The sequence below is a fragment of the Schistocerca americana genome, chromosome 3, assembly GCF_021461395.2.
Source record: "Schistocerca americana isolate TAMUIC-IGC-003095 chromosome 3, iqSchAmer2.1, whole genome shotgun sequence".
In the NCBI taxonomy this organism is placed as follows: Eukaryota; Metazoa; Arthropoda; class Insecta; order Orthoptera; family Acrididae; genus Schistocerca; species Schistocerca americana.
In genome coordinates, this window is record NC_060121.1 from 36,321,864 (window position 1) to 36,343,867 (window position 22,004).

The 22,004-nt window shown below is 44.0% G+C and overlaps 1 protein-coding gene across 1 annotated transcript in view; it reads right to left on the reverse strand.

The window, feature by feature from the left end:
* LOC124605234 (trypsin alpha-like) overlaps window positions 1-14,721 on the reverse strand; it is an 82,121-nt gene extending 67,400 nt beyond the window's left edge. The window contains exon 1 of the mRNA XM_047136785.1: window positions 14,251-14,721. Coding sequence (XP_046992741.1) covers window positions 14,251-14,721 — 471 coding nt within the window. The remainder of the gene's footprint in view (window positions 1-14,250) is intronic.
* Between the last annotated feature and the right edge of the window lie 7,283 nt (window positions 14,722-22,004).

Consider the following 22,004-nt stretch of genomic DNA (forward strand, 5'->3'; position numbering starts at 1 on the left):
ATGTAGACTGGCAATGGCAAGGAAAGCGATTCTGAAGAAGAGAAATTTGTTTACATCGAGTATAGATTTAAGTGTCTGGAAGTCATTTCTGAAAGTATTTGTATGGAGTGTAGCCATGTATGGAAGTGAAACATGGACGATAAATAGTTTGGACAAGAAGATAATAGAAGCTTTTGAAATGTGGTGCTACAGAAGAATGCTGAAGATTAGATGGGTAGATCACATAACTAATGAGGAAGTATTGGATAGGATTGGGGAGAAGAGAAGTTTGTGGCACAACTTGACCAGAAGAAGGGATCGGTTGGTAGGACATGTTCTGAGGCATCGAGGGATCACCAATTTAGTATTGGAGGGCAGCGTAGAGGATAAAAATCGTAGAGGGAGACCAAGAGATGAATATACTAAGCAGATTCAGAAGGATGTAGGTTGTAGTAGGTACTGGGAGATGAAGAAGCTTGCACAGGATAGAGTAGCATGGAGAGCTGCATCAAACCAGTCTCAGGACTGAAGACCACAACAACAACAACAATACACCCAGACATAAATAACTCATACGGGCACACCATGCAGCAGTCACTGCCGATTGGTGAGTTTCGATGGGTGCCCGAAGACGAATGAAATGGATTAGGTGGAAAAATCATGGGGGTACTGACGTAGGGAACGTGGCGGAGGCAGAACTCCCATACCCTATTAGTTTGCATGATGCACACGCCAAGTTGCCGCTCTGTCCAGAGAAACTAGTTCCGCAAGCAGGCTCCACTCCAAAACTGGTGAAAAACTGGGGGATAAGTGGAGATACATTATTCACTATCGTAATCTCCACCAGTGTCTCAGTGTGAGTGTGGATCTGGTTAGAAAAAATGGCTCTGAGCACTATGGGAGTTAATTGCTGTGGTCATCAGTCCCCTAGAACTTAGAACTACTTAAACCTATCTAACCTAAGGACATCACACACATCCATACCCGAGGCAGGATTCGAACCTGCGACCGTAGCGGTCGCGCGGTTCCAGACTGTAGCGCCTAGAACCGCTCGGCCACTCCGGCCGGCTCATCATTATAGAAACCATGAAGTAAAGAAATAGGTCATTAAAAAGTAATAGCATCCTACTTGGCTACAGAACAGACGTTATTACTATTGATCTTTACAGCTATACATCCGATACAATACAACGTAACTGATGGCGGTACATCTAGGTGGTCCCGCGCATTCGAGTCATAGTGCTTAAATCGGGGCTCATGCTTTGAAATACGTCAGGTGACAAAAAAAGATATACATCACGCTGTAATGGTATAAGCTGTGTAGGGAGCATGTAACAATCAAAAGCGTACACGTGGTGAGGACTCTTTATCAGTTTCACATAAAAGCTGAAAACACGCTGTAAACAGTGACATTTTGTTTCCCTGAGAATCCATAGTCTTCAAGGTTAATTGTCGTAACATGTTGAGGTAGTAAGAGCTGTAGAACATAATTTTATAATGTGTGGCTACAGCTATGTCTTTGAATAAGCGGAATTGTGCAGTCACTATTCCAATTTAATAGTGATAACTAAAGCATGAACATACTTTGCACAGTACACTCACTACCATTCCTCAGATTCACCATTATTCTCAGACAGCCTGCACACACTGAGTGACGATGGATTCATAGTGATTATTCAGTTACAGCGTGTGCGCTGAAAGGGACAAACAGAATTCTATTGTGCGCTTGCAAAAAAGCATTCTTTGCATTCATGCCTATAGGAGGTACTTCTCTTTGAAAATCAGCTTCCGCGTACACATGTTATTGGATCTAAACAGGTCTGTATCATTAAGTTGCCGTTTCTCGCACATGTAACAAACAAAGTCGCTACAGGCTCTTTTGTTTTTTCGTAACAAACTGCCAGCTGCAACAACAGATCCGTCAGGTGATGATCCTCATCCTGCTCCAAAGTGTTAAACGGGCACAGCGCTTAGCAACAAGAACTTCAAAATGTGCTTAGACTACAGCAGTTTTACGGTTTCTCCACCCATCTGCTTGGCCCATAAAAATTACCTCCAAATGCACATTCTCTAGTACATATTGCATTCACAATGATTTCTTAGTCAGGGGAAATTTGTGTGGCGTGGGTGGTGGTTGCTATTCATGAAACGTACTGACACAAACTCCGACTTGGCGGTCTAAATATATAAAAGATACCACTGTATGTTGGCTTGATTTACAAGTACCGAAAATACGAGAAGGTGTCGTGGAAGTGGTGAAATCGATAAACGGAATAGACGCTAGTGGCTTTTTTAAATTGTAATTACATCCTTTACCCATCGACAAGCATGTGATGGCGGCAGGCTCTTTTGCAGTGTGAAGACGCACCAGCTGGGGAGAGTGTTGAATTGTGATTTCAACGCATTGACGAGTATATTCCAACGTAAGGGGTGATAGATTCATTTCGTAAACAGTTGCACAGTATAGTAATGCAACGGCTCAACCGAATCTGCTATAGTGTGCATACAGGACGGGCGATGCAGCTGTAACAAAACGACCCTCATCGGCAAGCCAAACCATATTCTCGTGTCTTCCTAGTTGCACTATCGACTTCGACGTAGATTGCAGCACAACAACCCCTACTGGCAATGTCTTTGACCCTTTCGTCCTTGGGAAGCGTTGTTAATTATCACGCCTGTGCTTTATAACACTTGTTTGAGAGAGTTTTGGCACAATGCAGTACCCTCTGGAAGCGCTGACTGGAAAACTTAAACGTCAAATAATTTCCTGAAAGTGAAGAAAATGATTATGTGTCCTATCGTGACGGAGGTAAAGATTCAGCACATCTATAGCCGTAAGGGGAATAAAAGAATTTCTTCTTGTATTTTTTTTAACGTGGAAATTTAAGTACACTATATTCGTTCCAGGACCAGGGGTGACATTGCTCGATGTCAGACTGTAGCAACAGTTCTGTTTAATTGTAGTTACACTGATAAACATGTGCCTGGTTCCCAATATTCGTGTGACCGTGTGAGTCTGGAGATGGCTGTAGAAAGCAGAGCAGCCAGCAAGAAGGTCGGAACCGGAAACAGCAAACGCCTCTGTTTCGAGCTGGGGCTTGCCCATCCTTTGTACAACAGTTCAGAGAGGCCGAGAAAACTTCCAGTTAATGACGATTTGGCTCGCAGCTCCCCCTGGGCAGGTGAATAGTGAACTAATACCCAGTTAGCATTGAGTTGCGTTCGGGACCTCTTGTGTCCCGTGTATAATCTGCGGAAATTTGAGAAGATTCGATATGACGAGTGTTTGGGGTGGGAGTAGCATTCGAATCCCTAACACTCAGATCCTCCTGGGTTGGGGGGTCACACACAGCTGACTGGCCCCTCTGTGGCTCACATGCACGTCTACATCTGCAGTCATGTTCCGCGTTTACGGCGGCTGTTTCCTCCGTCGGCGCTGCACTTCGGCACGGTGCGTGCTTGTAATGTATTTAACTATATGTAGCCCACCAACTGTCAGCAGCAGTTTCACAGTTAAATTCAGTACGTGACTTGACGGACGGGCTGTCCCGTTAGGACCATAAGGAAGAATGCATTCGGTGTTATTCTGGACTATTTTCGTAAACAGGTCGTGTTAGCAGACAAACGGAGACATCACAAAAGCTCCTACAACAGTGAAAGTAACTGTTAACTATTTTTGTGCACACAAGATTTTCAGGATGGGACTGATATGTATTGGATAGACCAGGGGTCTTCAAACTACGGCCCGCGGGCCGAAACAGGCCCGCGAGGGCTGTCAAACCGGCCCACGTTAGCTGGCTCATAATGACGTTTTATATTGTATTCTTTGAAGACTGATATTGCTTCATTGTAGATAATACACATTGGTTTGTTGCTTCACTCCACCACGAAATATCGACATCCCCACTGCTCTTTAAAAATTCTACATTCATTGTCAACCTTTCGTTTTTTTTCCATATTTGTACAGAACTTCACAAAAGATTGTAACCTGAAAATATAATTGTACTCTTTAATACTAATAAAACTGGGGAGTAGTCTGCCTAAACAAAATGCAATGAATTTATTTTGAAGGTACTTTTAATTACTAAATTAAATACTCACAATTACACTGTAGGTCGACTAAAAAATACAGTGAAAAAATACTCAAGTCGTGCTATAAGTATTTCGATTTTCAGATTTTCCTTGTCTCTTCGAATTCAAAATTTGAATTGTCCCACACTTCGTCGTCTCACCTGCTAGTACAGTGCATATAACACTTAAAAAAACGTGAGACACTCGCAACATAGACACAATCACGCAACAGAAATATCAAATATATGCTCTGCCTCTGCTACTCGCTACAAGACTACATAACTAAACTTACTGTTGCACCGCTTGAAATAACAATGCGTTGACATACTCTTCCTCTGTTACGTCTTGCAGTGATAGTGCCGCTGACAATTATTTTGAGATTTCGTTAACTTTGCAGGACGCTTTCGTGAAGAATGTGCAGTCGGTGAAATTCGCCGAAATAAAATACGCCAGAATTTCTGTCAGGTGCGTCCACCAATCAAAATTATGTAATTAAATAAAAATCGTAGTTTGTTTCAATGTTAGCTATTTCCACAACCTTAGATTTTTGCAATTTCATCTTTCCTTTAGCCTTACATTACGGTGATCATGGAGTGCTAGGATGCTTTAATCCCACTAGGTAGATCTTGGCCCTTATGACTTCGTGGAGGAGTCAATGTGGCCCGCTGACTAAAATGTTTGAAGACCCCTGGGATAGACTGTCCCATTAGGTTCGCTAGGAAGAATGCATCCTGTGGTTTCCTGGGGAGCGTTGAAAAAGATTTCTATAGCGTGTCCAGAGGGAGATTTGGCTGTTATTTACAGGGCTATTACAAATGATTGAACCGATTTCATAAATTCACTGTAGCTCCGTTCATTGACATATGGTCACGACACACTACAGATACGTAGAAAAACTCATAAAGTTTTGTTCGGCTGAAGTCGCACTTCAGGTTTCTGCCGCCACAGCGCTCGAGAGTGCAGTGAGCAAAATGGCGACAGGAGCCGAGAAAGCGTATGTCGTGCTTGAAATGCACTCACATCAGTCAGTCATAACAGTGCAACGACACTTCAGGACGAAGTTCAACAAAGATCCACCAACTGCTAACTCCATTCGGCGATGGTATGCGCAGTTTAAAGCTTCTGGATGCCTCTGTAAGGGGAAATCAACGGGTCGGCCTGCAGTGAGCGAAGAAACGGTTGAACGCGTGTGGGCAAGTTTCACGCGTAGCCCGCGGAAGTCGACAAATAAAGCAAGCAGGGAGCTAAACGTACCATAGGATGGTGCTCCACCGCACTTCCATCATGATGTTAGGCATTTCTTAAACAGGAGATTGGAAAACCGATGGATCGGTCGTGGTGGAGATCATGATCAACAATTCATGTCATGGCCTCCTCGCTCTCCCGACTTAACCCCATGCGATTTCTTTCTGTGGGGTTATGTGAAAGATTCAGTGTTTAAACCTCCTCTACCAAGAAACGTGCCAGAACTGCGAGCTCGCATCAACGATGCTTTCGAACTCATTGATGGGGACATGCTGCGCCGAGTGTGGGAGGAACTTGATTATCGGCTTGATGTCTGCCGAATCACTAAAGGGGCACATATCGAACATTTGTGAATCCCTAAAAAAAAACTTTTTGAGTTTTTGTATGTGTGCAAAGCATTGTGAAAATATCTCAAATAATAAAGATATTGTAGAGCTGTGAAATCGCTTCAATCATTTGTAATAACTCTGTACATTGACATGTGGCTTCAGTGTGACACAACCTTTTAGTTGCGCCGCCGAATGTGAGCCGCTATGCAAACATCTCGCTGAGGGTGAGCCGCTATGTGAACATCTCGCTGGAATTGAGGTACAAAAGCTGTGTGTCATCGCACCAGCAACAGTGCCTAGGTAAGCAAGTGTTTCGAGAGGTATTTCTCAGGGATGCCACCGCCTCAAGCTTGCAGGGCCCAAACGGGTACGTAGGCACGGCACGGCACGGCTTGGCAGCTGAGTGCAGCGTCGCCACTGCTGGCAGTGAGTGCGTTGGTGTTCTGTGCAATCCAGTGGTACGGGGACGGCAGGCGGTGCATGCTTCGCTATCGAAAGCTTTCTGTGTAATTTTCATGGTAAAAAAAAGGCGGTCGATTTAATTACTTCTTACAAGACTTGCATCTTTCGAAACAGCAAAGAATGATGAGCAAGAGAAATCCGAACCCTGCAAACACAATTTTTTACAAATAGACAATCTACCCTTGAATTTCCCTTCATGAGATCCTCCCTCTCCACCTCAGAGCCACCAGTTTCCTGGTAGGGGTGGGGTGGGTAGAGGGGGGAGGTATTGGTGTTTTACCAGAGGGGGACATGTTACTTAATTGATGAATTTAATTAATTAGTCAACCAAATGTGACATGGGGCTATTCGAATAGCCTGACCTGAAAGTGTACCTGTACCTGTACCAGCGAGGGCGAAGGCGTGGTGGAGGGTTGGGTCACGATCAATTTCCTGAAAAATTCTTTAAACAAATAAATAAACTGTATTCCATATGCTGCTTATAATCCTGTAAATTGTTTAAATAAACAATATTCCACACATTCTGTAAATTGTTTAAACAATATTCCATATGCTATGATTAATTTCCTGACAAATTCTTTAGCAAAAAAAATAAAATATATTACATACACTAGTACAAATAATTATACAATATTCCATGCATAGTCTAAATTGTTTAAATCATATTTAATACACTGCAATCGAGTTCCCTCCAAATGGCTGATCAACTGCATCTTATCCCCACCAATTTCTGGGAGGGGGAGGGGAGGGAAGAGGGGTTACTAGAGGGAGAGGGGCTAATTAATTAATCAATTTAATTAAGTTGTCAATGAAACATATGAAGGACTTATTTCAATAGTGGTACGAGTCCATTACCTCCACTTTTCTGCCTATAATGCTTCTGAAATTAATGATCCAAGCAAACAGAAAGAAAGGCTCATCTCTAGCAAGAAGCCATATGCTGGAATATTTCTGGTATCTGAACTGAAGATTTTTCAGCGCTCATTTAACTTTAGGACACTATATCTCAAAATGAACAAAAATGGACTTGTACCACTGTTGAAATAACCCCTTCATACCAAAAATGTGCTTGTTTTGGCGAGAGGGAGGGAAGGAGGGTTAGGTGTACGAGGGGAGGGCGAGGGGTGGGGCAACAATAGGTTAAGGACCTGTCAATCAAAAGGAAGGACTTTAGCAGAACAATAGGTTAATGATCTGTCAATCGAAGGAGAACAATAGGTTTGCACGAGTCTTACCTGCCCCTAATGTAGGCAACCTGCACTAACAAAATGCACTACTACTCTGGGACTTGTGCATCACGTCACATTGGCGTAGAAGAGCCAGTCTCCACACAGTTGCAGCACTTGTTCTTTGCCATTTGAAGTGTTCTTAATGTGTTGTCATATTGTTTTCAGACTGTTCGGTTTCCGTTCAGTATGTAACTAAACACTTGCTCTTTGTATATGCTTTCGTTCAAGGTATGAAAGGAGAGTGGCTACCAGGACTTCCCTTTATTTTAGTGATGCGTTCAGTCCCAGTGCTGGTACAATGGATCCGAAGTTTCTTGAACTTTGACAACAGCGACTGTCGCTTCAGTATCAGCAACAGCACAACAAATCTTAAGCAAAAAGTCAACCGGTGTAGGTTTCCCGTGATTTCCCTAAATCGCTTAAGGAAAGTGCCATGTCAGATCCCTCCAGCCGTTCATATTTCGATCTTGTGCTCAATCACTTCTCAAATTTTGTAACAACAGTAGCGGTACATATATTGTACACTGAGGAGCCAAAGAATCTGGTACATCTGCCTAACATCGTGTAGGGCCCCCGCGAGCACGGAGAAGCGCCGCAACACGACAGGGTATGGACTCGACTAATGTCTGAAGTAGTGCTGGAGGGAATTGACACCATGAATCCTGCAGGGCTGTCCATAAATCCGTAAGAGTACGACGGGGTGGAGATCTCTTCTGAAGGCATCTGGGGTATGCTCAATAATGCTCGTGTCTGGGGAGTTTGGTAGTCAGCGGAAGTGTTTAAACTCAGAAGTGTGTTCCTGGAGCCACTCTTTAGCAATTCTGAACGTGTGTGGTGTCGCGTTGTCCTGCTGGAATTGCCCAAGTCCGTCGGAATGCACAATGGACGTGAATGGATGCGGGTGATCAGACAGGATGCTTACACACGTCTCACCTGTCAGAGTCATACCTAGACGTTTCAGGAGTCCCATATAACTCCAACTGTACATGCCCGACACCATTACAGAGCCTCCACCAGCTTGAACAGTCCCCGCTGACATGCAGGTTCCATGGATTCATGAGGTTGTCTCCATACCCATACACGTCCATCTGCTCGATACAATTTGAAACGAGACTCGTCCGACCAGGCATCATGTTTACAGTCATCAAAATGCTATTGTCGCTGCTGACGGGCCCAGGCGAGGCGTGAAGCTTTGTGTCGTGAAGTCATCAAGGGTACACAAGTGGGCCTTCGGCTCCAAAAGCTCGTATCGACGATGTTTCGTTTAATGGTTCGCACGCTGACACTTGTTGATGGCCCTGCACCGAAACCTGCAGCAATTTGCGAAAGGGTTGTACATCTGTCACGTTGAATGATTCTCTTCAGTCGTTGTCGCTCCCGTTCTTGCAGGATCTTTTTCCGACCGCAGCGATGTCGTTTATTTGATGTTTTACAGGATTCCTGATATTCACGGTATGCTCGTGAAATGGTCGTACGGGAAAATCTCCACTTCATCGCTACCTCGGAGATTTTGTTTCCCATCGTTAGTGCGCCGATTATAACACCACGTTCAGACACACTTAAATCTTGATAACCAGCCATTGTAGCAGCAGTAACCAATCTAAGAAATGCGCCAGACACTTGGTGTCTTATACGGTAGATGCCGACTGCAGCGCCGCATTGTGGCTGTTTACACATCTCTGTATTTGAATATCATGCCTGTACCAGTTACTTTGGCGCTTCCGTGTTATTACACTGTCGGATGTGCCAGAATGACATTCGCATGTAACTTCCGTCTGGGTCGGTTTCAAAACAGAGTCCTTTACCACTAATTGATACATTTAACCTATCCATCATTCCTACAACTTTATCATGTCAGCACGAAATCATCCTGTTATGGAGGCCAGTAAAGTCAAGTACAAAGAAGATAATGATTTCTTGTCAAATGGATCTGAGAGGTACAGAAAAATGTAGTCACTCTTTGATACTTAATATCTCTTTGTGCGGTAGCGTAGTCCGTTGTTTCCGCAACATATCTTGGAGCGCGTTTTCCAGCAGAAGACAATGCAGCAGTGAATGAAGTAAGATTGCAGTTATTGAGAACATTTATCGCGGAGAACAGCGGTTTTCTTAGTACTTTAAACTGAGTATAAACAGTCTCAACTGCAAGAAACCTTTATTTTTGTGGTTATCGGTTTCAGTCAGTTAGCGGCCATCTTCAGCCCCCATGCCATGATGGCAGGCGGTGACACAGAATGAAGCACGCGTTACGAACTCCTCGAACGTCCGCTGCTCAAAGTAAGACTATCGTTTGAGAAACGCAATGTCGTATTAAAGTAGTACTGAAAGTACGAAAGCATGATGGAGATGCAACAGCAATGGCGTAATTTGTACGAAACTCAGCCACCACACGTACAACAATTTATCATATTCGGGATAAACTTGAGGACGACGGTACTGTTCGGGGTGTGCGTAAGGAAAGGTCTGGCAGATCAAAAACATCAACTTCCAGAACTACTGTATTGCAACATTTTAGTAGAACACCTCAAACATTTTTAAAGCAGGGTGAACGTGAAAGCGAGGTAAGCTGATCAAGTACAGGACGAATTAGGAAGGATGCAAAGTGGAAAGTGTACACATTCCAAGACAGCTGCACGGTATGAACGAAGACGGCCAGGATCGAAGGATGCAGTACTAATAGTGGTTTGCAGGCATGCTGTGCGTTGATGAACGGTTTGCTGGGATAGCTATCTGGCCTGACGAAGCACAATTCGAACTGATCGGTACTGGAAACCGCAATAAGTGCGTAAAGTGTGCCCCTGAAAATCCTCACATTCACGTGGACAAACATGTTAATTTTTCAGGTGGTGAGCTGCATCTTCATATGCTGTAAACATCGGTACTACCTACCATCCGAGAGGTGTTTGGAAATGAAAGATTTTATCTACAACTAGATGGCGCTCCGCCTCACTACCACAGAGATGTCAGAGCCTACTGCATGAAAATCAACCTGGAAGACGGATAGGTCGAAGAGGAGCTGTTGACTACCCACCAGTCTCCAGACCTTACACCTCTTGACCTACAGGGTACCTTGAAAAATGAAGTTTACTAACAGAAGCCAGGTACACTGAAGTAGCTACAAGAAACCGTCGAGGCGTCCTGTGCGGTCGTCACTGGCAACACTGACAGCCGTAGTTCTGGAAACAGGTCAGTGGCATCGACGTTATTTGGCTGTTGATGGGGGTCACTTTGAAAATATAAAATAACTTTCCCCTTGAACAAGAATTGTAACGGAATGTCATGTTGTTCCATTAATATTGACTATCAAAGAGAGCAATCATTCTTCTGGACCCTTCTGTAGGGTAAACAGCCGAAGATCCGGAACTGCTCAGGTATGCAGTTCTAGCAGTGCACCTCCTCCTGCCCTCTCTCTGTCCATCTACTCCTCCTCACTCCCCCTCTGTCCACCAACTCTCACCCCTTCTGTCCAATGCTCCCTCCCCCTTTGTCAATCTCCTCTCTACCCTCTTCTGCCCCATCTATTTCTTTCTCACCCCATCTAACTCCTGTTTCCCCCTCTACATCTCCTCCTCTTCCCTCTCTGAGTCCATTTCCCACCCCCTCCTCCCTCTGTCCAACTCCACCTTCACCATATCTGTGTCAATACCGTCCTTCACCCTCTCTGTCTGTCTGTTTGTTCCTCCAACCCCATTCTCTCTCCACATTATCACCCCCACCCCAGTAGGTTGACAGTTTGTATACCACAGTATTTCTTTTCAGATACAATAAGTAATATGTATACCAAGTTTTTACGGCGGCTTTGACCATATGTGCACATATCACATGTATTTCACACATATTTAACATATTTTGCACATATTTGTACACGTACCTCATTCGTATCTCTAGCGAAATCCCCTCTACAGTTTTCTTTTCTCGCAGCTCATTGTTTATGACGCCATACCTCAAATATGCTTCATGTAATAATATAATTTTGTAGGTAGCTTCAGCGGCGTATTTGGATACTACCTGCTTGATGTGTTGCGAACAGAGTTAGTAGCAAAGAAATAATAAATTTAAACGGCATGGATCATGCGGCAGTTTTACAGGCATGAACAGTGACAATGTATTAACAATAAAGTTTTTTCTTTCAGCATTTCTTGGAGTCTGTTAACGAGAAAAAGTTTTGTGAAGGTATGAAATTATGTGTTAAGTCTGTCGTATGACACTAAGTGTTGTCATTCTCAAATAATGGATGAATAAAGTCTGAATATTTGCGCGTCGTGGGCTACACTTCTTTTTCACACCCATCTCCTTTCCAGACAAGTAGAGAATGATATGTGTTCCAAGTCACGTTGAAATCGGTCCAGTGGTTTACGAGGGGATAGACAATATACATATATACATACATACATATATATTTACACGCGTAGATTTTTATGCTGCTTGGTGTCCTGGTACTGCGAATGACTGAAAGCAAGGGGAAATTACAGCCGTTATTTTTTCCGAGGGCATGTAGCATGGAGAGCTGGATCAAACCAGTCTCTGGACTGGAGACAACAACAACAACAACATTTTTATGATATCTATGGGTATCAACAGCAGCAGAAAATGGTGCAACAGGAGTATGATTGTTTGTGAATAGGAAAGTAGGGCAGACAATTAATTTAGTGATAGGATGTCATAGGATTGTACTCATGATAATCGATAACAAACCAACGCTAACAATAACACTTTAGATATACATGCCGACGTCACAAGCAGAAGATGAAGAGGTAGAGAAAATATTTCACGATATAGAAAGGGTAATTCAGTATGTGAAAGGTGATGATAATCTAAACACCACAAGGGACTGGAATGTGGTTGTGGGAGAAGGAATAGAAGAAAGAATTACATGAGAATCTGGGCTCGGTAGAGAGAATGTGAGAAGAGAAAGGCTGAGTTCTCCAATAAATTTCAGTCTGTAATAGCGGATAAACTGTTCGAATATCACAAGTGAAAGAGGTGTATTCGGAAAAAGATTGGAGGTACAGGTCACGATGCCGACAGTACGTGGTTGTGACCTTCTGAAAGCACAGCATTTAGAATTTGACGTGCGCCAGTTGCACGTCAGTCGTTCTTCCCCACTGCAGCTACCTAAAACCCAAGTGCAAAGTAGTGTACAGTTTATGGGTTCTTGAAGGCAAGGGAAGAGAACGGGCAGTGGACACATCTGCTTAATCTGTTTTGAACCTTGTTCGAGAACACATATTATTTTATGTGAAAAATACTAAGTAATTTGAGTATGTAATACGTCAATCTAATTAACATATGTTTTAAATATCAGTTTAAGGAAATATTCGTATCGACAAACCGCAAATATGTATATGCCTCAAATTACGAGTAAAAAGGATAAATCTAAGCAGTCGACAAAATATTATGAAATGATTGTAATAGTTTTCGATTTACAGCTTAATCATGCCAACAACGTTGAAGAATGTGACCGTGAAAATGCGCTTCACTTTAACAGTGCCAACTTTAAAATCCAAAGAAAATGTCGCACTACAGTGATCTTAATAGCACTATGTTACTTCTTTAATGAGACTCTCATTCTTTTCACTTATTTAAGTTGCGTTTTTGAATTTTGGCATAAAAATGTTGAAAGCAAAGAGATTATATTGGCAATGTCAAAATAGGATCGCACAGACCTCTTACGCACTCCACTGTAGAGCTGAGGCAGCAAGCAGCTGCAGTGGGGCAGAGTGAATCACAGCAGGGTGGGTGCGTGCTTGGAATATGTACGTTCTGAAGTTCATGACTGAGCACTGTAAGAATTATGACCCAAATTTTAACACTAGACGGATTACCGAGGCGATAACTGCAGGTGCGCTTTTTTCTCCTTAAAAGATGAGGTCAAATTAATTTGGTCCCTTGTGAGTGCTATTGCATTAATCTTTTCTTCTTTTGCTGTACATTTTGTGAAAGCATTTTCAGAGAAACAAATTTAACAGAAGTAACAAATTGGACGAATCGTATTATACAAGGTGCATCTGAAATGTTCGGTGAATGGTCGCAATAGTAATGAAAACAAGAGTTACAAACAATAGACCTTTACCGACATTCAGAGTAATCATTATTAGCTACAACACACATCAGCCATCTGAAATTAGCTGAAAAGCTGTTGGGTACGGTCGCCAAATGCTTCTGGTGAAACTGCTCGACGTGTAGTTTTAACATGTTGTCAGATATCTGCTACATACAGGAGATGTGAACTGATGCCACTAACACGATCTGTAGACCGAGTCAGAGTCAGCGACATAGAGTTCATTATCAACCCTGATCCCCCCCCCCCCCCCCCAAAAAAAAAGAAAAAACTGAAAATATCCAAGATTAAGACCACGTTGATCGCCTTTTTCGACTGCAAGGGCTCGATCCAACACGAATTTCTGCCAGAGGGAAGTGGGGAAGACGATGAGTACTATGCCACTGACTGACAGTCCCTCTCCGGTAGAACCAGGTCTCACGTCCTGTAACGATGCGGATATCTGACAATGTGTGGCCACTGTGCTTTAAGGGATTCCCAAGAAGTGTTTACTGATAATTTCCAACAGCCTTTCGACTAATGTTAGAACTGTGTCACAGATAATGTGATTACCTCGAACGTCAAGAAATGTATTTTATTTGCGATTCTTGTTTCCTTTACTTTTTGAGAGCATTCACTGAAATTTTCAGGTACGTCTGGTATTGTTACACTGTAACGTGCTGCCGGAGACATTTATACCAAAATATTCAGAAGGTATTCACGAACGACCTCCAAAGGTTTGTCGGTGGAGTTCCGGTACGTCCGGTGCACTCTGACGACCTAACTCTGCCCCGTGCCACATTGCCAGAGCGAAAAGAATCGAGAAAAGGATACGCGTCCGAGTCTCCTGTAAAAGTAGACAGTTTGAGCACCGGGAAAGGTGACGCAGAAGTACCTTCTTCTTGTTGTCGAACGCGATGTCGGCGTCGAGCCGCACGACGGAGATGTCGTAGTCCCAGGACCAGGGCCGGTAGCTCTCGTGGGAGGTGATCTCGGCCGCGTGGCACACCTGTCCGCCCGAGCCGCGCAGCGACGAGCCGACGCGCACCGCCAGGCCGCCGGGCGCCGACCGCTGCGCGCACTGCGCCGACGTCAGCACGAGGCGCGCGCCCACGATGGAGCCGGCGCACAGGTGCTGGCGGCGGTGGTGCAGCGCCGCCACCCACGGCACCGCCGCCACGTCCGCCTCCTCGCCCCCCACCAGCCGGCGGCGGCGCGCGGGCGCGCCGGGGGCGGCGGAGGCGGCGAGGCAGAGCGCGGCAGCGGCGGCGGCGGCGGCGGCGGCGGCGGCCAGGCACGGCACGGTGCGGCGCATCTCGGGGGCCGGCCAGCGCTCGTCTGCCGGCCGTAAGCTTTTACCTCCCATTGTCTTCGGATCTGCAACTCCTTTCACTATCGCTTTATGTCATATTACTAGGAAAATATGTTACCAAATGGCTGCACATCTCTGTGAAAGATTTATATTTCTCTGGCTGCGCTATAAAGTGCCGTGCCGTAAGACTGACTTTTACTGCTTGTAGTTTCAGTTTCAAACTTTATGCCCTACAATTTCCCAGCCTGTGGGGATGGGTTTCAATGGCATTAAACGAGGAACCTCAGTCGTAGAGTGGTTTTACTTTCAAGTACAGCATGCCAGTGGGACAAAGCTCGCTCGGTTAGTTAGTTATTTTTCGGTTCCACAAATGAAATGATTTAGGATATATCGGTTTACATTCCTATCATATATTGACGTGTAAACATGGCTAAATGCTGACCATTTTCAAAATTTCTTTCCTTTTCGTTCTCTCTCTCCTATTTTTCTTTTTTTAATAGAGATTTGGATTCGTAATTACTACCCACAACTTGATGCGAATTCATTGAGTAGTGCTGCATCTGATTCACGTAAATAGTGTTATTCTGTGCACTCAATGTGTCGAATTTTGCACCCTTAAAATTAAGACACAGTAGCAGACCGGATCAAATTTCTGCAGCTGCCGCCATACCTGAGACTGTGCATGGAGTATTCTCTTTGTAAACAAATTAAAAAAATGACGAGGTCTGACGTCTTATACTGTTCGAGGAAATGTATTTGCAGTTGCGAATATGGACAACCGTCAACTGCGTAATGAAATAACGACCGCTTTCCCTGTTATTACGAATGGTCGCCTTACCATTTGGCTCCCTGACTCACAGCCAGACCCAAATTTCCATATGTCTTCAACTGTTTGCCTACTAACGTATGTCTTTAGATGTGCACGCATGTCTGAAGGAGCACTGCGTCGTAATTCGGAACAACACTGGCACTGCAATATATTTATCCGCTGACGCTTGGCAAGCCACTACTCACCATAACCTTACCAACTCTCAAGCCTCTGTGCACGAGTCATTCATAACCACACGTGGGTAGCTCTGTGGCGCTAACACTCATCACCGCGAACACACTCAAAATAAACATGGTAAGGCAGTTAAATGAATTTCACTAGCTCCCTGTTACCTGTCGCAACTGTTGTAAGCCGCTAAAGAAATACGTTAACCAACAATGACCACTGTGATGACACATGAGGCGAACACGCATTCCTCCTAGGTCAAAGAAAACACTTCCTACATTACTTCCAGAGAAATATCTCACGATAGTTTAAATTTCGTTAAATAGTTAGTGCAGCAAAGATTCTTATTGGATCCCACCAAGTTCTAGGATTTAATGTTTGTTACTGGTATGTGGTACGAACCGTTATGCAATCTCAAGTTACAAAGAAGAACTCTTGAAATACCAGACTTAACCGCGTTCAATTCTCAGATCAGCTTTCCCACACACACGCTTGTAGCAGACATTTAGAGGCGGTTATGAAGCAAGGAACCGTGATATGCAAATTCTTGAGTCACTCACAGAGTTTGGCGCCAAGTGGGCTCAGAACTAGTAAAAAAGAAAACATCGTCAAACCCAACCAAGAACTTTATAAAACGGTACATGGAAATTAATCATTTTACGCCCTCTCCTTACGGAGAAGCATGTAAACAAAGATTTCCTGAAGGCCAGCACCACTCGTACACTATGTGATCAAAAGTATCAGGACACACCCAAAAACATACGTTTTTCATATTAAGTGCAGTGTGCTGCCAGCTACTGCCAGGTTCTCCATATTAGCGACGTCAGTAGTCATTAGACATCGTGAGAGAGCAGAAAGGGGCGCTCTGCACAACTCACAGACTTCGAACGTGGTCAGGTGATTGGGTGCCACTTGTATCATCCGCCTGTACGCGAGATTTCCGCACTCCTAAACATCCCTAGGTCCACTGTTCCCGATGTGATAGTGACGTCGAAACGTGAAGGAATACGTACAGCACAACAGCGTACAGGCTGCCCTCGTCTCTTGACTGACAGTGACCGTCGACAGTTGAAGACGGTCGTAATGTGTAATAGGCAGACATCTATCCAGATCATCACACAGGAATTCCAAACTAAATCAGGATCCACTGTAAGTACTATGGCAGTTAGACGGGTGGTGAGAAAACTTGGATTTCATGGTCGAACGGTTGCTCATAAACCACGCATCACGCTGGTAAATGCCAAACGACACCACGCTTGGTGTAAGGAGCGTAAACATTGGACGAGTGAACAGTGGAGAAATGTTGTGTGGAATGACGAATCACCGTACACAACGTGGCGATCCGATGACAAGGTGTGGGTATGGCGAATGCGCGGCGAACGTCATCTGCCACTGTGTGTAGTGCCAACAGTCAAATTGGGAGGTGGTGGTGTTATGGTGTGGTCGTGTTTTTCATGGAGGGGGGTTCCACCCCTTGTCGTTTTGCATGGAACTATCACAGAACAGGTCTATATTGATGTTTTAAGTACCTTCCTGCTTCCTACTGTTGAAGAGCAATTCAGGGATGGCAATTGCATCTTTCAACCCGATCGAGAACCTGTTCATAATGCACGGTCTGTGGCGGAATGGTTACACGACAATAACATCCCTGCAATGGGCTGGACTGCACGTAGTTCTGACTTGAATCCTATAGAACACCTTTGGGATGTTTTGGAAAGCCGACTTTGTGCCAGACCTCATCGACCATCATCAATACCTCTCCTCAGTGCAGCACTCCATGAACAATGGGCTGCCATTCCTCAAGAAACCTTGAGAGGTGGCATGAGCCCCCTCTCATATTTCTATCTTACTCTGAGTAATTCGATTTTCCTCTCTAATTGCATGCGGTGAAAAGCTGCGATTCCTTCACACGCGCACTACTCATGCAGCGTCTCTCTTCACCCAGGTGGTCCGGTGACAGGCGAGTACTGCTGATCTTGAAAGGGTTAAGCCGATGGGTGTGAGGGAGTCGAGTGGATGCTTTCCAGACGCCGACATTGTCATAAGAGCGGGAGCGACACGCCCAGAGGGGCCAGAAGGGGCGGCTGGGCTAGAGATTCCGTTACTTCGCAGAAACTTTGTGAAAACACTTTCTGTCGGGCTACCAGCGAGGCGTGGGAATGACGTGTGTTCCCAGGCAGTCTTGGCGGGCAAGTTCCTGTGTTTTCTGCAAAATCTTAACTGTGATTGGCTTGCTCAGGGCATAGCTCCGTGGTGTAGCAAAATCGGCGCCAAGAATCTCCATTGGTGGAGTGGTAGTGCTTCGGCAATAGAGTGGAATTTTCCGCCGGTTTTCGAGTTGCTGATTGGAACATTTAGCCACGGCTACTGTTGTGGGGGTGGGAATGCTCTGTGTTCGGTTTGTATGGGTGCTCTTGAGAGGGCCGGCTCTCGCCTTTCAGTTGGAGTAGGTTACAAGGTTAAGCTCTCGCTGCTCTGGACAGCCTGCCTTCCGTTGGCTGTCTAATATACTTTTATTTAATTGTAACTGTTTGACAAAGTTGCTGAAGTTTTGACTTGAACGTAACTTTCCGAGTACAGTTGGCAACTGAGCGTTCTGTGTACAAGCGGCCTATGTTGTCTGTCTAGAGCAGTTTTGGCTGATGTTGATTGTATCGGAGTTACTATGTGACTTCTCTTGTTAAAATCAATCACTGTACCGTCAGTGATTGTATGGCGGGCCAGGATAATTTGTTTCGGGCTATACTCGCGACATTATCATCACCACGACGGGACGTCGAAGCAACCAGCCGTCGTCTCTGGTATGCCAGATCATGTTCTTGCAGTTAAGAAGACAGCTTGGTAATGTATGTCCGCAGCACCGGCAGATTAGGGAATTTTGCTAGGTGATAATCAGAGCTCAGCAGAGCGCACCTGTTCGTCTTTTTCTAACTTTGTTCTGTCTTGGGTGTTCATTGTCTGAGTTCTCACTACTGTAGCAACAATTAATGTTGGGTTGGCTGGGTGTTTCTCTTAAGATATGAGTTGCAAGGAAATGGCTCCACATACCACTTCGTCATAAATGTAACAATCTAGTTTATGGACAACTTCACCTTCACAGCATTTATTTGAATATCCAATTTGACCCAATTTGATGATTTGTAAATGTTTCATGTGTTTTGTATACTGTTTTGAGTTTAGTTATAATAAATGAAATTGTTATTTTGGACAGAACTTTCACTGTGTTAATCAGTAGAGCATGTTAATGAAACTTTCCTTTATTTAATTAATTTCTATCAAATTAAATCATTGCAGGTGCCAAACCCTTTTCTACTCCACTTGCAACGTCGATTACAGTTTTCTTCTTAATCCATGTGCAACAGCAAAAGTCGGAGTTAGAAATTGGGGGCTTAGAGCATCATTTACGTATGAAGATTGTAGAAGAATTTAGTGTTAAATGCACTGCTAGCCCCGGCACCTCGCAACCTTCCAGCACCTGATTGAATGTGTGCCTGCGAAAGTGGAAGTTCTCATCAAGGCTAATGGTGGGCCAGCGCCACATTGAGTTCCAGCATTATCGATGGATAACGTCACAACCTTGTAAGTCATTTTCAGCCAGGTCTCCGGATACGTTTTATCACATAGTGTAGCTGTACACTTCAGACGATCTAATCAGTAGAAAGAACAAAAATTACTACGTTTTCAAGTTCTTTACTATCAACACTATCTTTAACTAGCACGTTATGAACCTGATCAACGATGATGTAGCTCATTTTGCTACCTTACTTTCTTACCAGTTCGACAACTGACGTGGAGATACCTGCACCCTGGACCTTCCGTCTACACAGTGACGAACATGGCGAACCCCCAGGCCAAAGTCTTTCCGATTTGAACTTTGGCTTAGCGACCTCCCTCCATATGTACTATGGATGATTGGGGAAAGACTCTGCTAGTCTCTCTGTTCAGTCTTTCCCATTGTTTTTTCTTTGCAAACCACCATTTTCTACACAGATTTCAGCATCACCTTCTACATATCTTTTGTTAGTGTTCTACTGCCTGCTATCTGTGCAAACGCACTTCCAGCGATTCATTAATTTGAGAAGAAAGGACAGATAGGATAAAGGAAATGTGACTGAAAGAATAAAACATCTTTTATTTGCATTTCCATATCCCAGTGACCAGTGTGTGACAGGATCTTAACTTTCAGCTTCTCATTGTGCTACCACAGACTACTATAATCTGTACTATAATCATCCTCAAAGGCTGAAATGGAGTGTACTATTAGTACTACTTCATCAGGTTTAATAGAAACGTGATCCAAAAACTGAGGCCCGGACAACGCTGTAACTGTGCACAGTGTGGCCAAGAACAGGTAGCATGAAGTCTGCACTGTGCTAGAGCTGTCGCGTTAGCGCATGGGGAATGGATATCCAGATTCGTTAGTGTTCGACTCACCTTCACGCCAAACATTAGTTTTTTATAGTTAAAGTGTCAAATTGTATCCAGTTTACACCTCCATCATACGATACATTGCGTTTTTCTTTCTTTTATTGTTAGCATTATTTAAACATTAAGACATAACATGAACTTCTTATAGACCATGACACAAATAAAACTAACAGAAAGTGATAGTGCATACAGCAACAACGTCTGCATCCAGTGAGGAACAAAAAGCACAATAGGAAGGCTGCACTCGATTGCACATTAAGCTATGCACAATAATTCCGTTCTGTATGTTTGATGTCCAGGCTTATCTTCACAGAGCTGGCATGTACATGTACGACAAGAAATACAAAGTGATCACCTTTCATTTGCAAACACTTCGCCACTCACTGGATCATACTTTTCTAGACTCTATGCGACACACCTACATCCGTAATTGCCAAAGCGACGCGCAAGGGATTTATTAGGTCGTGTGTACCCATAGGCGGAGTGCTATAAACTTGTTCCTTTTTTTGTCCCCACAAATAAAAATCTAATGGATTAAGGTCCAAGGAACGTGGACGCTAGAACTCTGGACCTCTACAACCAATACATTTCTTTGGGGTCCATTCATTTAAATAGTCAATCACATTGATTCCAAAATGTGGTGATGCACTATTATGTTGCAAACATAGCTGCGTCAAACACCGGATGGAATGTTTTCTAATGCTTCAGGCAAAGTATCGAAAAGGAATGTACGAATCAGAGATGTGTTCAACTTGTCACATGATTCCAACCCCCAGTTTTATGCCAATGGATGCCTGAAAGCCACAAGCCACAAGTGGTGCATGGGACACTGATCAATAATGGTGGTTCGTGGGATGCTGACCAATAATGATTGAAATGATTAATACTATAAGAGTTTTCTTGTTGTCTCTTGAGTGTAAGAAAATATAAGCCTTTATTAAGTCATGGAAACATGTAGACTTATTACTATAAAACAATCATACATAATTCAAAGCTTGCCCCGAAAACATATGTTGGCAGTGTTTCTTAAATGACTGTTTTTCTTAAATGGTTACAACCTTTTTTTTTAAAAAAAAATATATTTCTTTTAACTGACAGAAAAGTGTAAAATTTTATGGTTATATTTCTCTTAAGAACTGGGTTACTGCGAACCTTCCTCAAGTACTCGAGTAGGGTTGTGGGTAATGCTACACGTGTTTATTTAAATTATATTTCTTAAAACACTGAGAACTTTTTTAAATTGAGAAATCTCGGGGTTTATTTAAATAAAGAGTGTAAACTAAAGGGTGAAAGGTGTATTCCCTGAACCTTGCCCAGCTGTTCCACATTCCTACGGCCTTCTTTATAAAATTGTTGATGCATTTTGTTTGGCCATGCTAACGGATTACTCAGAGCGTGGTTCTTATAGGTGGGGCCGGGGGGGGGGGGGGGGGGGGAGTAGTAGGGCAAAGCGAGCATGGCCCCACTCTGCATTGTTGCCAAATTTATTCAAGATGCAGATCCAAGATGGCAGCCATAGCTGTGGCAACTTTGCAGTGACGTCATGGAGGAAAGTTCAAACTTTGTAGGGGAAAATAGGTCATTTGGGCTACCTCCACTAACCTAACCCACTCCCCTCCATTCTCCTCCTCTCCTGCCCCTATCTCCCCCATCTAGAAATTGGTGGCAAAGGGACTCAGTCTATGCTGGGCTGCTGGAGAGGATGGATGTAAGTCTATGTTTTGTATGCATTGTTTATTTAAACAAGTTGAGTTGCCATAGACAGTAGCTTCATCCAGTGTGTTCACCTTGAGGTCCAGCCTCCAACTCATAGCACCAACACCAGAGGGAACTGTTGGCCATCCCCTCCCCCTTCACCCTCATGATGTAATCCACCATGGCGGACCAGGGGAAAAGGGCGGGAAATTAGCTCTGT